Raw genomic sequence first — 18,773 nt, forward strand, 5'->3', positions numbered from 1 at the left:
CTAATAAGTGTTTATGATATTAATGTTTATATGTTTAATAAATTAATATATTTTTTATAGTATGTCTGTGGTGTATATACAAATTATACATATCTAATGGAGTCCGTAGATCAGCTGTTGAATTTAAATCCAATAGATGCACATCTTCTTTATAGTGTCAATGTGATGCACATGCCGTGTCCATATAATGATGCATTCATAACTATTAGATCAACATACAAACAGTACAAATACAATCTTCATTGTTCAATCATATTTGCACCCCTTGATATTAATAAACAAAAACCTAAACCATACCTTTTACAACGTGAGAATACTATTCAATACACTGTTCATCATTATTTTTATGTCTCTCTTTCTATTCTCTCTCTTATTTTTTCCTCTGTGGCCATTCTCCATAGAGATATTTTGCCTACACACAAAGCTAAATATCCCCTCATTTAGCATGAAAAAAAAAAAATTGGCCAAGCTATAGAAGTTGACACCCACTAGAAAGGGTATAAAGAGGTGCTTGAGCTTGAAGAAACCGGCCTCCTCCATTAATAAAAGAGGACATAAACCTTTGGCTAGGGCATCGGAAAAAACTAAAAAATAAATCCCTCGGAAAACTTTTAGCAAGCCCGGAGATTGTAAGTTTATTTATTTATTTATTTGTTTTTGTTGTTGAGTATGTTTATTATGAATGAATAAAGCATGATTTCTATCTCATCTTTCCCCCCAAAATATTTGTGTTCTATTTCTAGAAGAATTTTGAAAATGAAGAATTGATTTTAACACATATATTCATACTATTAATTTTTCTTAACAATATTTTAAATTTTTTATTAGCTGCCATTTACTTTATTTTTTTATTTTTATGACAAAGATTTACTTTATTTTGATTGTGCTTTTATTTTTTTTTTAAAAAAAGAGTGAGTCGCACACCACCCTTTTTTTTCTCAAGACATTAATTTTAACATATAATATATAATAAATATATATAATATGTTGTATACTTACTAATAATAATAATTTTATTTTAATTTTTGTTTTAATTTTTTATATTTTTTACTGCATACATGTACATACATATATATAATATATATATATATATAAATTATGTTTTTGTTTGTGCTTTTTCATACATATATAGATATAGATATTATTTTTTTTTCTATTTTTTATGATTTATTTATTATATCGTTAATTAGTATTTTATTAAATATACATATTATTAATTTTATCCTCCGTCGGCTTGATATTGATTGGTCTCTCCTTTTCTTTTCTTTTTCTTTTCCTCTGTTGTTGTTTTTGGGCTTGGAGTGGTTAACACATTCCCCAAAAACATATTAACTCATATAATATATAACATATATAATATATACTACTAATATATATATATATATATATATGTATATCTATATCTATATATATATATAAGTAAACATATGATATTTTATTGTTTGTTTGGTTTTTTCATTTATATTTATATTTTTATACATATATGCATATAGATGAGTTTGTGTATGTTATTTTTGTTTTTGTTGTTAGTGTTTATTGTTTTTATTTTTACTATATATATTTACAAATACAATTTTTTTATTTTTATTGTTTCCATACATACTAACATCATATATATATATATATATATGTATGTATGATTTTATTTATTTTAATTTTTTGATTTTTTTATTAGTTGTATAACCAATCATTGGTTAATGTTTTATTAATTTTATTTAACATATTTTTTATATATTGTGTTGAATAAAAAATTAAAAAGAAATAAAATCATAACTCTCATTAGTTTTTAATAATAAATGATAAATAAGACTATATTTTTAAAGTTATACATATATTAATAAATAGATTTACTACAGAGACGTCAATAAAATAAAATAAAAATTCATAAAGTTTGCATTGTTAGTGCTGCCATACATAGTTTGCATTGTTTGTTTGTATATATTAATATATACGATTGATTTTTGTTCTGACAGTTTCCTTTTAAGTGACATATCGTAAATATAGTATACGAGAAATGCTATTTATTATGAATATCTTTCATGAAATCCAATATGAATACTAACTCCAGAGCTGGGGTTAACATTTCTAGCTCCGGAGTTAGCAACCCTAGCTCTGGAGTTAGTATTCATGTGATTTTTCATGCGAGCTATTCATGATGAATAGCATTGCTCATAGTATACATATCTCTAGTACCTTTAATATATACTATATATACATATATATAATTAATGTTTGGTTTTTGGGTTTCTTCAAGTTTTTATTTTTGGGTTGTTGTTATTAACAGAAAATATTATATGGTTAATATATAACTTATTATATTATTTTTTAATTTTAAAGTTTTGTTGGGTTTTTAAAAAATGATATATTATATATATAACAATATATGTACAAGATCTATATTATATATAATAATATATGCATTGTTTGTTGTATTGTTGATGCAAGTAAGTGATTTGCAATCATTGGATTTGAATTCAACAACTAAAAGGCAAAAGTCCGTAGAATTGAGTTCTACTTGTAGAAGACTTGCCCTCTCTCTCTATATATATATATATTGTTTTGTAGTGTGTGCACTTAAATGCTTGGTTGACATTAAAAAGAAAGAAATATATGCTTTTTTTTTTTAATTAAAAATGTCTACTATGAATTTATGTGATTTGTTTTTGTATCCAAAATGTGAATTTATGTGATTTGTTTTTGTATCCAAAATGTTAAACAGACGTAGAAAAAGATGGCACTGGTTTTGCCAAGGTTTATTGTCATTAACTACTTCAATGACAACTACAAGAAGGATGACAAGAGATATTATATGGGCTACATCAATGAAAAAGGGAAAGAGTACAAGGGGTACCTTGCATTCACTGAAACTCTAGCTGTGAGTGCATTTGCCAAATTTGAAGTGGAGACTGTTGATAGAAATGGTTTGGTGCACATAAGAAGCTGTCAAAACAACAAATACTGGGTACGAACCAAAGAGAATAACAACAGAGGAGATTTGGCCTGGATTGCTGCAACTGCCGAAAAGGCAGAGCATAACCAATACAAGGAGTATTGTACGTTATTCAAGTTTATCATTTTAGACGCTGCAATGAATATGTACCAAATAGTACATATTCAATCGGGACGCTATTTATCATTAGCGTGCCAGGCATCAAACTTTCCTCGTTTTGTGGTTGCAAAGGATAAATCTTGTCTCTTTGGAGATGACATCTTCAAAATTAATGATTGGGACTCGTTGGTGATTTTGCCAAAGTATCTGGCATTCAAAGGAGATAATGGTCAATATTTGTGCCTTCGTCAGATCGAGAGACACCCATATTTGCAGTTTTCAACTGATGATATTGGTGATTCAACCGCAACATTTGAGAATTTGACTACTGAGGATGGTACCATTCGCATCAAGTCCACTTCCAACAATAAATTTTGGAGGCGTAGTCCGAATTGGATTTGGGCAGATTCTAATGAGAATAGCAACAATAACAAGGATACCTTTTTTCGCCCCATTAAAGTTGACTATCAAACTATTGGTCTTCTCAACTTGGGTAACAATTATTTCTGCAAGCGCCTAACAACTGAGGGAAAGACAAGCTGCCTTAATGCAGCAGTCCCCTCTGTCACCAAAGAAGCCAAGCTAAAGGTGGAAGAGCCTGTTTTGACAAGGAAAATTTATGATGTCAAATATGATATGGAGAATTCAAGAGTTTATGGTGAAACAGTCCTTGTCATGGCTAAGAATTCTGCCACCAACAATACCCAGCAAAGTCTCAAGTTTAGACGTGAAGCTCTCCTACACAAATACTAGGACTAGCAATTGGAAAACTATGCTTTCCCTGAAGTTAGGAATGAAAGCCACCATAGACTTCAGTATTCCACTCATTTTTGATGGAAAAATTGAAATTTCTGGTGAAGTTCAATCAGGAGTCGAGTGGGAAGAGACCACGACTACGACCACTGTGCTAGAGGTTGTACACAAAGTTGTTGTGGAACCAATGAGTAAAGTGACCGTCTCTCTAATTGCAACAAATGGTAAATGTGATGTTCCCTTCACATTCAAGCAAAAGGACACACTTTACAATGGGAAAACTGTCACCACTGAAGTACAAGGCGGCACTTATACCGGTTCTAATTACTATAGCATCAAATTTGAAACCAAGCAAGACAAGATCTAACTTCAGTGTACTGTGTGTTGTGTGTGTGCATCCAATAAGCCTTTATGGAAGCTATGTTTTCTTATATATTGCTAATCTAAAATAAAACATGTGTGGTATGCACTCTAACCTAGCTCCTGCCATCGCACGTATTATAATTTCAGAATAAATAAACTATTTTTTTCCTTGGTTATTTTTTTCCTTTTTTTCTAATATATATAGACACACATATATACATACAGAATTCATTAGGTGTGAATGAACAAAAGTGTTGGCGGGTCGGAAGGGAACGAGTGTGTTTGGGGGTCAGCAACATCCCAGGATAGAGGGACCTCTAAAGTAGAGATGGGCATAAGCTGATTAACGTGGTCCATCAAGCCCTACCTAGTGGATTCGGATCGAGCCGACTCGGAACCAGCCTGCTAACCAGGTTTTTTTAAAATATAATCTTATTATTAAATTAAAAAGAGAGATTGTAATGGACAAGATTTGTACTTGGATACCCTAAAAATCAACCCAACACCTTACCAACTACTATATGCTTCATTTGTGACTTGGATTTAGAACAAACAAATAAATATAAAACCATAGAGTAAGTTTTATAAAGAAAAATTAATTTAAAAATAAAAATATTTCATAATAAATTAAAATAACTTGAGCAACTCAAAATAATTTAAACTAACTTAAAAAAAATTAGTTGAAGGGCTTGTATTTAATTTGTTTCCCCATCAAATTAAGTTGCCTACTTATTTTTCTGAGTATAAGAGAAATTGAAACTCATGTAATTCTTTTACTTTAAATTAGAGTTGCCAGCCACTTACCTATTCGTTACGATCCGTGTTTGCTTTGACCTCAGCTTTATCTCGATCCTTTTATTTTAGGGGCTATTATTATTGTACTCATAATGTTGTTAGTGAAAAAAAGATCACTACCTGCAGGATTTCTCATCTTTGTTTTTTATTGTTGAACTTAAGCAGACTTCTAATCATCCATGAAAACTTGTATTTCAATATTTAATGGTGATAATTGAGAAATTCTTGTGTCCAATATGTTTTCACACACGGTACTGTAGACATAGGACTTGAAAAAAATATTTTTTGCGACTAATAAAAAGCATGGTTTAGCTTTTAATTATCTTCCACCAAGCACATTGAGGTCTATATCCATGTTGATATTCTTAGTAAATTACAAGTCATTGTTTAAGTAAAACTGACATTACCCCAATTGGACTTTCATTCTCTTAAAAAGAGATCATGGGGTCAATTCCCATAAGATACAACTTAAAAAAAAATTTAAAAATAAAAAAAATGGTTAACTCATCCAGTCATGGGTTAGGATAACCTCAAGTCATAACTAGACTTGTTATAGTGAGGGCCAATTATGGGTTACCAACCTAGCCCACCATGGCGGCTGACTCGACAAGTTTGGCCAAGTTGGTTCCCGGCAGGGCCAAATGTCAACATGTGTCCCCTCCCCTCTACTCTAGAGTCATTGTATTTGTCAAAATGGGGGTAACCTCTTGAGTGAGTACTGTACTAAGGTCAATTTTCACTTTGAGTATCAAACTTGAATTTGTATTATTTCGGTTACCCAACTTTAATTTGGTTTAACCAAGAGAGTTCTAAGGGGTTTCCGAGATTAATTTGATGGCGTGGCTACCAAAATTGTCTCGTCAGTAGTAATTCGCCTTGTCATCTAATAATGCATACATGCCACATCATCAATGGTGTCCATGTGGCCACTTTTTAATGCAAATCAACAATATCCACACGTAGATAATAGGTTGCCATGTAGACATTGTTTATGACATGGCTTGTACGTGTTAGCAGATGACATGACAAATTGTTGCTGACAAGGTAATTCCCGTAGCCATGTCATCAAATTCCTTTTGAATACTCCTTGGTATGTTTTCGATGAAATCAAATCGAAGTTGAATAATCGAAATAATACAAATTGAAGGTTGAGGCCCAAAGTAAAAATTAGCAATGGTAAAATACCCACTTAAGATATTTACAAAATGGCTTTAGGACATCACATAATTGCTTAGTCATCAAGCGAGAGCTGATTGTTGCTAAATTGGCTATTCAAAAGCCAAAAACAAAATGGTGGTTTTTGTATATTGATAGGACCTTTTGCAAATGGAGTAGAAACATTTAATGTAAGTAACAAAAAAAAATTTTAATGCAATTTTTTTAAACTACTAACGAGTTATTAAAATTGTTAGTGCAACTGCACTATAATTGGCATGATTTGACACATAGTCAAGATGACGTGGCAACTATGGTGACAAGGCATAATTGATGACATGGAAAGCATGGTGACATGGCAAGAAGACTTGGCTTGCAAGGCAAAACATCTTGAAGATCTTGGTGGAACTATTTTTAGTAAGTCTATAACTTGGAGGAAAATATCTTGAATATTTTGGTGGAGTTATTCTTAGTAACATGTTACAACTTGAAGACAAGATCATATCAAGACCATATTTAGGTGATTTGATTGAAGACTAAATATGGTGGAGCATAATTGAAGAAATATCTTTTCATGGTATGAATGAAGGCTAATTGAAGATATGATTTGAAGAATCCTTGATGAAGATTGATTGAAGTCTATTAAGGGCAAGATTTGAGGATCAAACTTGAGTGAATTGAAGATCAAGTTTGGAGAATCTTTGAAGACCAAACTTGGAAGGTTGAAGACTAAGTTTGGCAAGTTCCATGAAGACGCACAAGGACGTGCGCCCCTTGTGAGGGGACTGCGTGATGAGGAACTAAGGAGGTAGGCTAGTTGCCGGTAGTCGGGATCGGGAGATTTGGCTCCATCGACTCGGACTAAGCATGATCGGGAGGTTGATGGGTCTTGAGATCGTCCGCAACATAACCAGAACTCAGTCAAGTCAGCAGTCAGGGCCATGTTGCAACTTATGTTACAACAGGAGTTGCAACAGCTAATTTCGGAAGGTTTTTTAAATTAGTAGCCGCGGAGATTCTAAAAGAGGTATGTGCTATATTTGGGACGTTGAGGCGTCTATATAAGTTACCTTGCTCTGAGATTGAGTGTATGACCGGAGCTAGAGAGTGTGGGTGCACAAGACAATCTAGAGAGGGTAGTGATCTTTGTTTGTGAGCGTTGAGTGACAAGTGTTTGTACTCATGTATTTTCACCTCTTTTAGTGGATTGTTTATCTCCAGGCTTGGCCCCCCAGAAGTAGGCGAGTGGACGCCGAACTGGGTTACCAACGTCGTGTGTCTTTTTCTTTGTTGGTTTGTGTGAGATTTCTATGAGTACTTGAGTGTTCCCTAAAACCCAGAAACCACACCGGTGGAACTAACAAAAATAAAAAAAATATAAAATAATAATGAGCTAATCATTTTACAATGTAAAAGATAATAATAAAAATTAATTTAATTTAAAAATATTTATGTATATCTATACAAAACAAAGTTAATGTTATATGTGAGAAGCAAAATATGAAAAAAATCACATGTGATTGTCCCTATATTTTTTTAAAATATTGCTTGTTATTTTAATAATAACAACAACAATTACTACAAATAAGTCATTTTAAGTGATTATAAAAAAAAGGGTTATATGCTAACTAAGCAATGATATGATAGCCCTAGCACCATTTTAAAAGAAAATCATGATAATTTCATATAAATATTTGCAATGATTTATAAAGCATCATTTTAGCATCTTTTCGTTAAATGAAACATTGAAAGTATAATATGAGTTTTGGTACAACTAATTATATGTAGTGGCAGAACTAAAAATAAAATGAAGGGGATGTTGTGTTCAAATTTTTAAAAAAAATATTAAATAATTTTACTAATTCAAAATTTAAAATCAATATTTCAACAATATAAAATATGCATCCATGTAAAAATTTTGATTTATGTGTAAAAAATCTATCATATCTATATAATTAGCAATTAACAAATAATACAATTAAAAAAATTAACACAATTTCACAATCTAATTCAATTATTAAATACAATAATTATTTAACAAATAATCTAAACATTAATCAAAATTTTCATAACAATTAATCACAATATATATTAAATAGTTTTCACAACAATTTTTATATAAAAAAATCAAACAAATATTTGACAAATATCCAATAATTATTCAACAAATATCAAATATTTTATATAACAAATAATCACACAAAAAAGCTAAACAAATTAAATCAGATATAAAATAAATAGAAAAATAAAAAATAAAAAAGACAAAACCTAAACTCACCAATCAACGTAACTTGCAAAGATTTTTCTAGTGATTTTGAGAAATAAATTGTATTTTGTATAAGGTTTTTATTTTTTTATTTTTATTTATTATTACTATTTTTTATATTAATATTCTACAAAATTGATAATTATATACTTATAAATTCAATAAAAAAATATATCAAAATTTAAAATTTAAAATCAAAAATATTTGAAGATCTATGTTTGGCTAGCCATGTTACTTGTTATTATCATTCAACATCAATTTTTTTTAATATATGCAAATTGACAAAATTAATCTTTATGATATACTAGCTGAGGAAGAGAGATCGATTAAAAAAAAAGTAAATTTATTAGATCATAACGATTTATGTCTTGATCCTCCCCATAGGATTATTATAAGGTGGTTGGTAGGATAAAGTGGGTCAATAGAATAAGGCTATCATATTTCTATTAACTCCCCAAACAAAAAATAAAAGCATGAGATAGTTTATTCTATCCTATCCTTCCTATTATGTCTACCAAACGAGTCCTTAGGTTGAATAAATTATTAGTTATCCTAATTTAACAAGTTTATTAAATTCAAATATTAGTTAAAATCAAATATTATGTTTGAAGAAATTTGAATTTGATTGTATATATATATATATATAAATAGGCATGATTGTCTTAGTATTTGTGGGTAAGTGGCTGGTCTGCCGAGACGTGTGCCATTGTGGCAAGTTTCTCTATATGATTATAATGTTAGCAGAAATCATGACTAGTAATGGCATTGTAATGGATACGACACAACCATTTATTCCAATCTTCAAGGGAGAATGCTAAGAGTTCTAAAGTGTCCACATAAAAACTCTTCTAAAAGCTCAAGATATTTAGAAGTTTGTGGAAAATAGGTATGCTGATCCTAATAAAAAAAAAGCAAATTATGGGACAATAAGCGGAAAGATTCTAAAGCATTAACGATCACTTAGTGGACTATTGATGATATTATCTTCTCATGAACTGTAGCAGTGACCACATCAAAGCAAACTTGTTCCATTTTATAAAAGGAATTTCAAGGTGATTCAAAGGTAATTGTGGTGAAATTGCAATCACTTCAACGCAAATTTGAAACCTTGGTCATGAGTGGACAATCCATTGCTTATTTTCTATCAAGAGTAACGACAATAGTTAGCTACACGCAATCTTATGGAGAAAATATTACGGATCAAGTAGTTATTAAAAAAGTACTCGGAAGTTTGACTCCAAAATTTGATCATGTAGTTTTTACAATTATTGAAGAATCTAAGGATTTGTCAAGTTTTCATTTGATGAAATAATCGATTATTTCATAAAGCATGAAGAGAAGGCATTTCAAATAAAGGAGGCAGTCTCTATTGTTAACATAGGCATTTCAAATAACCGTATGAGAAGTTGAAAAAACAAATGAAGGCCGGGGATGAGGAGGAATCCATAGTCATGGTTTTGGTCATAGTGATGAAAAAAACAGAGATTACTTCCATAGGCATCACAATCCAGTGAGTAAGAAATAACAAATGTAAAGTTCAATGTTATCATTGCAATAGATATAGGCAATTAAAAGCTAACTGTTGGTATAAAAACCAACAATCAAACATTGCAATAAAAAACAAAGAAGAAAATAAGCTTTTTTTGGTTCAATTCAATAACCAAAATCACTTAACAGAGGTAAAAGCAAAGAAAATAATGATCGTAGAAACTAACAACAACAACACTAGAACAAAATAAAAAAAGCCAATTCCGAGGAAAGGGAGAGGAAACTTATAGAATAAAGTCAATAGATAAGTTGAATGATAAGTGTTACTGATATCACAGATATGGCTATTATCAGTTAGAATGTCGAACTACTGACTTAAATAGGTAAAATAGAGAAATGAATAACTTCACAGAAAAAGAAGAGAAGCATTTTTATTGATGAGTAATTAGGCATCTTCTAAATTAAGTGAAAGCAAATAGCGTAGTGGTTTTGGTTTAAATGTTCTTAATAGATCTCAAAATTTCAGACATCAAGACAAGCTGATGAGAGTAAAGTCACCCAAAATATGGATTAGAGAGAATCACACTACGAAAATTATTCTCATGAAGTTATAAAAGAAGGCCAATGGTTGTTCAGAAAAACTGAAACAAAAGGAGCCCAATAATCTCAAGGAACAACTAGATAATTTGTTGAAACAAGAAATCAAACAAAGCAAGTTAAATTAATGAGTTCTGAAGATATCATTGGTTAAGATAACTCTTGAAAACAAGAATTGTATAGTTTAAGAGAACTGTACAATGTTGTAAATTCAAAGCATACTATGACAAAGCAAGAGCTAAGAAATAAAGTACAAGCAACCCATATTACATTGGATGAGATATATAGAAAGTAAGGTTAAGTATGTTTTGAATGTACTAATGAATCAGAGTGTAAGTTATCTTTCTTCTTCTCACTACAAAAGCAATGTCATGAGTAAAAGCCATTCTCAAAACTATCATTTCCTACTTATTACTCTTCAAAGCAAAATGGTAAGCAATATGCCATTTGATATGAAAACAATGCCATACATCTATCATAAAGTAATTCTGACAGCTGATGAAGAAATATGAATGACATGGAGAACATGTTGGAGTTATGGCCTCAACTGCATGTGTTTATCATTACATTAAGTTATGGTTTGTGTGTGTATTAAGAGTCAGTTAGGATTATTACTTTTTTTTTTAATGTGGGTCTTTTCCTTTCTGAACGTGTGTATGTGTGGTGACTGTAAGTTGTGTTAGTTTTGCATGTAAGTAGAGAAGAAAAGTATTGTGTCTGTAAAAGGAGTGTTGAAGCTTGTTACTCAGAACCTCTTGTGAGTCTATGAGCAGTTGACCGTTTGTCTCTAAGTCTTGGGCATTGTATGTTGCATGAGAAAAGATGCTGGTTCTACCAGATTGATGGATCAAGGAGGGGCTGAGCTATGATTGGATGTTTACTTAATTTTCTTGTTACTTAATTTTCTTCTTTGCTTTTGTCTTTACTTAATGTTTGTGTGCTGTGTCAGAATCTAAGTCAACTAGTCTATTTTTGTTTCTTCTATATTATATATCCAATGTTATGCTTTGAAGTCAAGTCTTAATACAATTAAGCTTCAGTGATACTTAGCATCCTCAATGAGCTGTGAGTGTGTTCCTCTAAGTGTAAGAAATCCATCACCGTCACTTAAATCCTCTCAACAGTGGTATCAGAGACTGTGAAGACAATGTCTAGTTGCTGTTCTTCTTAGAAGGAGGCCAACATTCCCTTGTTTATAGGAGAAAGCTACAATCTCTGGAGTTTAAAGATGAAGACGATGTTTAGATGGAAAAATCTATGGAACATCATGGAGAAAGGGATTCAGTGAAGAGCGAGATGACAACTGGCTTCACGAGAGCATGAAGAAAGATGCAAAGGCCTTATATCTTTTACATAAAGCTCTTGATGCAAGGAACCTCATTAGAATCTCGGAGGCAAAGACAACAAATGAGGCATGGGAAAATTCTGAGGACTGAGTTCAAAGGGAATGAGAACACAATCACTGTGAAGTTTCACTCACTTCATCATCAGTTGGATGTGGCAAAGATGAAGCCAAGGGAGAGTGTCCAGGATTATATGAGTAGGGTCTTCAACATTGTCTATAGGATACGGATGCTGAATGAGGATGTCCCTATGAAGACTGTAGTCTCAAAGGTGCTGAGAAGCCTTATGCTGAGGTTCATGCATGTCGTTCATTCTATAGTTAAAGTCAAAAACCTCAACACCCTTACTGTAGATGAGCTTAGCAGCTTATTGAAGAGTCATGAGCCCAACCCTGCCCCACTTTTCTTGCAAAAGAAGAAAAATCCTCCTTTGGAACTAGTCGAAAATTCTTTTGTGATCAGCTCTCTGCTCAACCTCACAGGTGAGCAAGATGAAGATAAGGCTATGCATGTTAAGAGTTCTCCATATGGAGAGCATGGTGGCCACGGTGGAAGAGGCCATGGTCGTGGATATCACAAAGGGAAAAGGATGAGGACCACGGTGTAGTCCAGATCAATTTCGAACTCTCGAAGGCAACAAGCAACACAAAGGAATCTAGTGTTATGCTTATAAGAGGTTCGAGCATATAAAATCATAGTGCATGTATAAGAACAAGGAAGCAAACAACACCGAGCTGAGGATGCTAAGGAGGTTGATGAAGAACTGCTGTTTATGGCCTCTAATGAAGATACGAATGAAGGAGGAGGTACATGGCTGATTGACTCAGGTTGTTCTAATCATATGTCAAGAAATAGGATGCGTTTTTTCAGCACTTAAAGGAAGTCTCAAACCAAACCATCAGACTGGGAGATGGTAAAATTTTGAGAGTTAGTGGAATTAGTTCTATAGCTCTTCGTTCGAGCTGCGGAAGAACTAACACCTTAACTAACATACAGTTTGCACCTCATATAATGCAAAATCTGTTGAGTGTGGGGCAATCGATGAGTTCTATCTACATTATGGAATTCTTAGGAGTAGAATGTGCCGTCAAAGATGCAGCATCTAAGGCCTACGTTGCTCAGGTATGCATAACTTCACACAGATTGTTTCCCCTTGAAGCAAATGATGTTGGAGTGGCACAAGAAGAAGCAGTGCTATCAGATTTCTAGCATAAGAGATATGGTCACTTGAACCAGAGAAGTTTGAAACATCTGGCGGAAAAATAGATGGTTGTTGGTCTACCGATCATCTCTAAATTTGAACCCTGTGAAGCATGCTCACTAGGAAAACAAACATGTATGGTATTTCCCATTGGCCAAGGAGTGAGAGCTAGCCACCGCACCACTGGAGCTCGCTCATGGTGACTTGGTGGACCGATGCAGACCCCATCACTCGGAGGTAATCTTTACTTCTTCTTGTTGGCAGATGATCATTATTGCCACTGTTGGGTCTACTTTCTCAAGAGAAAGTCAGACACATTAGAGAAATTTAAATTGTTCAAGCTACTCATTGAGAAGCAGTTGTCGCTACCACTGAATATCCTCCGCACAGATCACGGTGGTGAATTTACATCTTGGGAATTCAAATCATTTTGTGATCTCTCTGGAATCTGGTAACAATTTACAGCACCATGTTCTCCCAGCAGAACGAGATTATCGAGTGGAAGAATCATATGGTAAACGAGATGGCACGAATGATGTTGAAGGAGACATCGATGCTGATAGAGTTCTGGGCGGAGGCAGTTGCTGTCGTTGTTCATATTATCAATCATTTTTAGACAATGGCCCTTGAAGACCAAACACCACACAAAGCGTTGATAGAGTCAAAGCCGAGTACGAAGCACCTTATGGTGTTCAGCAGTTTGAATCAATCTCTCGTTGGCCTGCAACAGAGACAAAAGTTTGATGCCAAATCTTCTCTAGTGGTTTTTTTGGCTATTGCGATAATGCAAAGGCGTATAAGATTTTTGATCCACTCTTGAGGTGCGTCCAAGTCAGCAGGGATGTAAGATTTCTGTCAAAGAAAAGTGGGATTGGTCGAAGAGTGCTGACTCAGCTGCAATAAATTATGTGCCATCTGATGATGTGGATGAAGAAGAAGTTGTTGATCAAATTGGGAATTGTCCACTGCACAATTCAATAGATGAATAATTGGATTCTTCTCAAGATTAGAACAGATCTTCAACTGTGAACCCTCTGAGCTTGACCGATGATGAAGGCTCTCCGGCAAGGTATAGAAATATAATTGAAATCTATAATGCTTGCTCTTTCACACTAACTATTGTAGACCCAACCACGTTAAAGATGTTGCCAAGGATGAGGGGTGGTTCTCTGCCATGCAAGAGGAAATGGAAGCAGTTTATAAGAACAAACCTGGGAACTGTCGATCTTGCTGGAAGGAAAGAAGGCCATCAGCTTAAAAGTAGGTGTACAAATCTAAGTTTAATCTTGACAGCACACTACTGAGAAAGAAGGCAAGGATGGTTATGAAGGGTTACAGTCAGTTAGAAGGAATTGATTTTGAGGTGGTCTTCTCCCCAATTGCTCGGATGGAGGCCATGTGACTATTACTCACTGTAAGGATTCAAAGAGGATGGCGAATCTATCAATTGGATGTCAAGACAACATTTTTGAATGGGGAAGTTAAAGGAAGAAGTTTATTTTAAGCATTTGGAGGGATTCATCATCAGTGGAAAGGAAAAGTAGGCCTACAAACTTCACAAGGCACTCTATGGTCTCTAGCAGGCTCCCAGATCCTAGTACAGTTGAATTCACTCTCATTTCCAGTAAGTGGAATTCATAAGGAGCACTAATGAGCCTATAGTTTATAGAAAGCTTAATGCCAACACATAAATCTTGCTATTGTGTTTATATGTATACGATATTATATATATGGGCAGTTTTGATGAGATGCTGATATAATTCAAGAAGAATATGATGAAGGTGTTTGAGATGTCAGACTTGGGACAATTAAAATATTTCCTTGGATTGGAGGTGATACAACACAAGGATGCTCTATTTGTTTCACAATGAAAGTATACTGAAGATCTTCTGATTAAAACTGGAATGTTACACTACAATCCCATAGCTTGTCCAATAAATTTAAATAAGAAATTACATTTTGAGGATAGCTCAGGGAATGCTGATTGTTCCAAATATTAGAAGATAGTTAGCAACCTCCTCTACTTAACTCACACTCATCCCGATATAACGCATGCCGTTTCGATAGTAGCTGTTTTCATGCAAACTCCAACGAAGCATCACTATGGTGCAGTTAAAAAAATTATGCATTATGCAAGTGGAACCATGGGCCATTGAATACACTACGCAAAGAATGATGAGTTCATGCTTACTGGTTACTTCAACAGCGATTGTGGGAGGATCAGTAGACACTTGTCAAAGTATGATAAGGGTGGATCTTTTCTCTCGGTTCTGAAGCTATAGCCTGGTGTTCAAAGAAGCAGCTAGTAACCGCTCTATCAAGCACTAAGACAGAGTATATCTCTACTACCTCAGCCGCCTGTGAAGCCGTTTGGTTGTGCTATCTTCTGGAAGACAAGAACAAGGAGCAGGTGAGCTCTACCGCCATCAGGTGTATGTCACAATAGTTCAACCATCTCCATAGCACAAAATTATATTATTCATAGCTGCAAGAAGCATTTAGATACCCAGGTACCACTTCATTCGTGACTTAATTAAGAATGGAATTATCAGCATCTCCCATTATAGCACCCATGATGATCAGGTAGCCGACATTTTCACAAAGGGGTTACCAAACTACAAGTTCGCGCATTTCAAAGATGAGTTAGGGGTAAAAGGTTCAGAGTAAGGGGAATGTTTGAAGCTTGTTACTCAGAACCTCTTGCTAGTCCATGAGCAGTTGACTGCTTGTCTCTAAGTATAGGGCATTGTACGTTGCATGAGAAAAGATTCTGGTTCGACTTGATTGGATGGATCAAGGAAGGGTTGAGTTACGATTGGATGTTTACTTTTCTTGTTACTTTTCTTCTTTGCTTTTTGTCTTTACTTAATGTTTGTGTTTGTGTCAGAATATAAGTCAACTAGTCTACTTTTGTTTCTTCTATATTATGTGTCCATTGTTATGCTTTGAAGTCAAGTCTTAATAAAATTAAGCTTCAGTGATACTTAGCATCCTTAGTGAGCTGTGAGTGTGTTCCTTTAAGTGTAAGAAACCCCTCACCTTCACTTAAATCCGGCCTCTCAACAAGGAGTTCTTCATTTCCTCCTTGTTAAAAGCTTTCAATATATTCTCTTATGTTAAAGCTATCAAATTCAATTGTGGGAATGCACAAATGAAATTTAAATCATCTTAATGCATTATTTTTCCTGTCAATATAAAAGTCCAAGGCCTTTATTAGTTAGTATAAAACTATTGAAAGACCATACAATAATTTTTCCAAATTTAAATCATATTAAATGGAGTGGCCGAAATAGACCTCAAAGTGGTCAGGACTCAAGAGACTCAGATAAATTTAAGTAATTAGGAATTTTTAATTTTGGGAACATTCCTAGATTTGAAAATCTATTCCCAAAAAACCGGATCTCTCTCTCTCTCTCTCTCTCTTATTTTTTTAATTAAAATGATTGGAGAAAAATCTTGAGAGATTACTGTAAAGAATGATTCTCCACTTCACAATTTTCAAATAACAATCAGCACCATCTAAGAGCTCTGAGCTCTTGATTCATTGAATTTAATGCAATAGTTCAGTAAAAACAAGTAGAAATCTCCAAATTGTAAGAGCAGTTCATCATCACATCAATAACCAATTATCAGACGATTATGTAGTAAATTAAAGCATAGTTCAATCTCCAAACATTATTAATGATTGAAAGAAAAATAACCAGATAAATCCTTGAAGAACATCCCGCTCCTCATCCCTCCTTCTGACAGAGCTTCAAGCTCTCACTCAACTGATCGATGATCCTTCCTCCCCTTTTTCTTCTCTTTTATATCTCCCTAGATGAAGCCATCCAGACGTGTGGTAGCCCTTATTTCTCTGAGAATTCTTCCCAAGCCCTTTTTAGCCGTCGATTGTGTAACTACCTTCTACATCGATCCGTCCACGTGTCCTCACTGCACTCGTCCTCCATCTCCCGAAGTTACTTACCCTTCACTCTTTGAAAATAACCCACCAGCTGGCCCACTCCCAATGCTTCTCCCATTATTAGTAACCAACCTTCTTGTACACCACGTGGCCTTCAACCTTCTGATTTTCCTGATTTGCTATCAACTGTTCAATATTTAGCTTCCCATGATTTGAATTAAACCCTTCCAGAGCCTTCATGTGGCCTTCACCTTGTGATTTAAAATGAACTTTCAGTGGAAATATAACATTACCTCCATTTTCAATTGAGACCTTGTCCCCAAGGTCTAATGCAGAGTATTGCTATTGTAAAAGTAACAAATCTTCCCAAGGATTTTCATATGGAGGCAGACCATTCCATTGAACCCAAGATTGCTTCACTGATCTCTGATTGTGCAAAATGGTGTGAACTTGTAAAAGTTGTTCTAGTTGAAGCATAAGTCCGAAACTATCAGTCATCATTGGCAGTGGAGATATATATGTCAGACAATTGCCAATGAATTTTTGTAAGCACTGAAACATGAAACATTGGGTGTATTTTTGCTCCATCAGGGAAGGTCAGCTTGTAAGCAACATGTCCCAATTTGTGTAGAATTTTGAAAGGTTTGAAACATTTCATGCTCTGCTTGTGTTTTTTTTTCTCAAAAACACAGAATGTTGGTTGTATGGTTGCAACTTGACTAACACCCACTCTCCAATTTGAAATGAAATCTCTTTTCATTTCTTATCAGCATATTTCTTCATTCTATTTTGTGCCTTGGCCGAAATTAAACTTCAATTACTGCAGCTTCTTATCTTTGTGTGATAATAATTCCGAGACAGGTTAGGGATCAGAATCACTGTAAGCATAGGCAATTATGGGTGGAGGTTCCCTAGTATACACCACCTGAAATGGTGTCATTCCTATACTAGTGTGAAATGCAGTGTTGTAAGAATACTCTGCCCAAGGTAATAATTCCACTCAAGATTTTGGATTGTCAGCAATAAAGCATCTAAGATAGTGTTCAATGCATTTATTTAGAACCTTTGTTTGCCCATCGGTTTTAGGGCGGTAAGCAAATGACATTAATAGGGAAGTACCCATTTTACCAAAGAGATGTTGCCAAAATTTGCTAGTGAAAGCTTTATCTTTGTCTGAAATTATTAAACTAGGAATACCATATATTTTCACTGTGTTCAATGAATTTGTCAGCCATTGTTTGGCTAGTAAAATCAGCCTAAAGAGCCATAAATGTCCATATTTGGATAATCTATCAATTACCACAAAGATTACTGAATTTCCTCCTGATAATGGCAATCCAACAATGAAATCCTTTGAAATATTATGCCATATTTGTTGAGGTATTGGCAAGGGTTGTAGCAAGGATGTGAATTCAGACTCTTAGTTCTCTAAAAAATTGAACAAGCTTGAATAAATTTTTTTTACATCTGATCTCATGTCTGGCCAAAAAAATTACAATGCTAATCTACCATAGGTTCACAGTTGTCCAGAGTGACCTCCAATAGATGAGTGAAATCTGCTAACAGTGTCTGCTTAAGAGTCTGACCTGATGGAATTGCAATTCTTCCATGCCACCATAGTAAGTTTTGTTTCCAAGCATAATCAGTAGGAGTAGTAGAAGAGTACTAAAGTTGCTGAATAATTTCCCTGAATATAGGGTCTTTTGTCTGTGCTTGTTTAATTTGATACAATAAGTGACAGTCAGGACTAGAATAGGACAACTGAAAGCAACGGGATAGTGCATCCACTACTTTATTCTCAACACCAGGCTTGTATTCAATAATAAAATTGAATCGCAACAACTTAGGAAGCCATTTTT

At 33.9% G+C, this 18,773-nt stretch overlaps 1 protein-coding gene across 1 annotated transcript; it reads left to right on the forward strand.

Annotated features, from left to right (window-relative positions):
* Nucleotides 1-508: 508 nt before the first annotated feature.
* Nucleotides 509-4,332, forward strand: LOC120270048. Its single transcript, XM_039277049.1, has 2 exons — nt 509-629; nt 2,720-4,332. The coding sequence occupies exon 2, from the start codon at nt 2,732-2,734 to the stop codon at nt 3,800-3,802; it is 1,071 nt and encodes a 356-aa protein (XP_039132983.1). The 5' UTR covers nt 509-629; nt 2,720-2,731; the 3' UTR covers nt 3,803-4,332.
* Nucleotides 4,333-18,773: the final 14,441 nt, after the last annotated feature.

Source organism: Dioscorea cayenensis, chromosome 10, assembly GCF_009730915.1.
Source record: "Dioscorea cayenensis subsp. rotundata cultivar TDr96_F1 chromosome 10, TDr96_F1_v2_PseudoChromosome.rev07_lg8_w22 25.fasta, whole genome shotgun sequence".
Lineage (NCBI taxonomy): Eukaryota > Viridiplantae > Streptophyta > Magnoliopsida > Dioscoreales > Dioscoreaceae > Dioscorea > Dioscorea cayenensis.

What these genes read in the sequence shown, in the direction of transcription:
- LOC120270048 (XM_039277049.1), top strand. Translation starts at nt 2,732, where the DNA reads ATGGCACTGGTTTTGCCAAGGTTTATTGTCATTAACTACTTCAATGAC.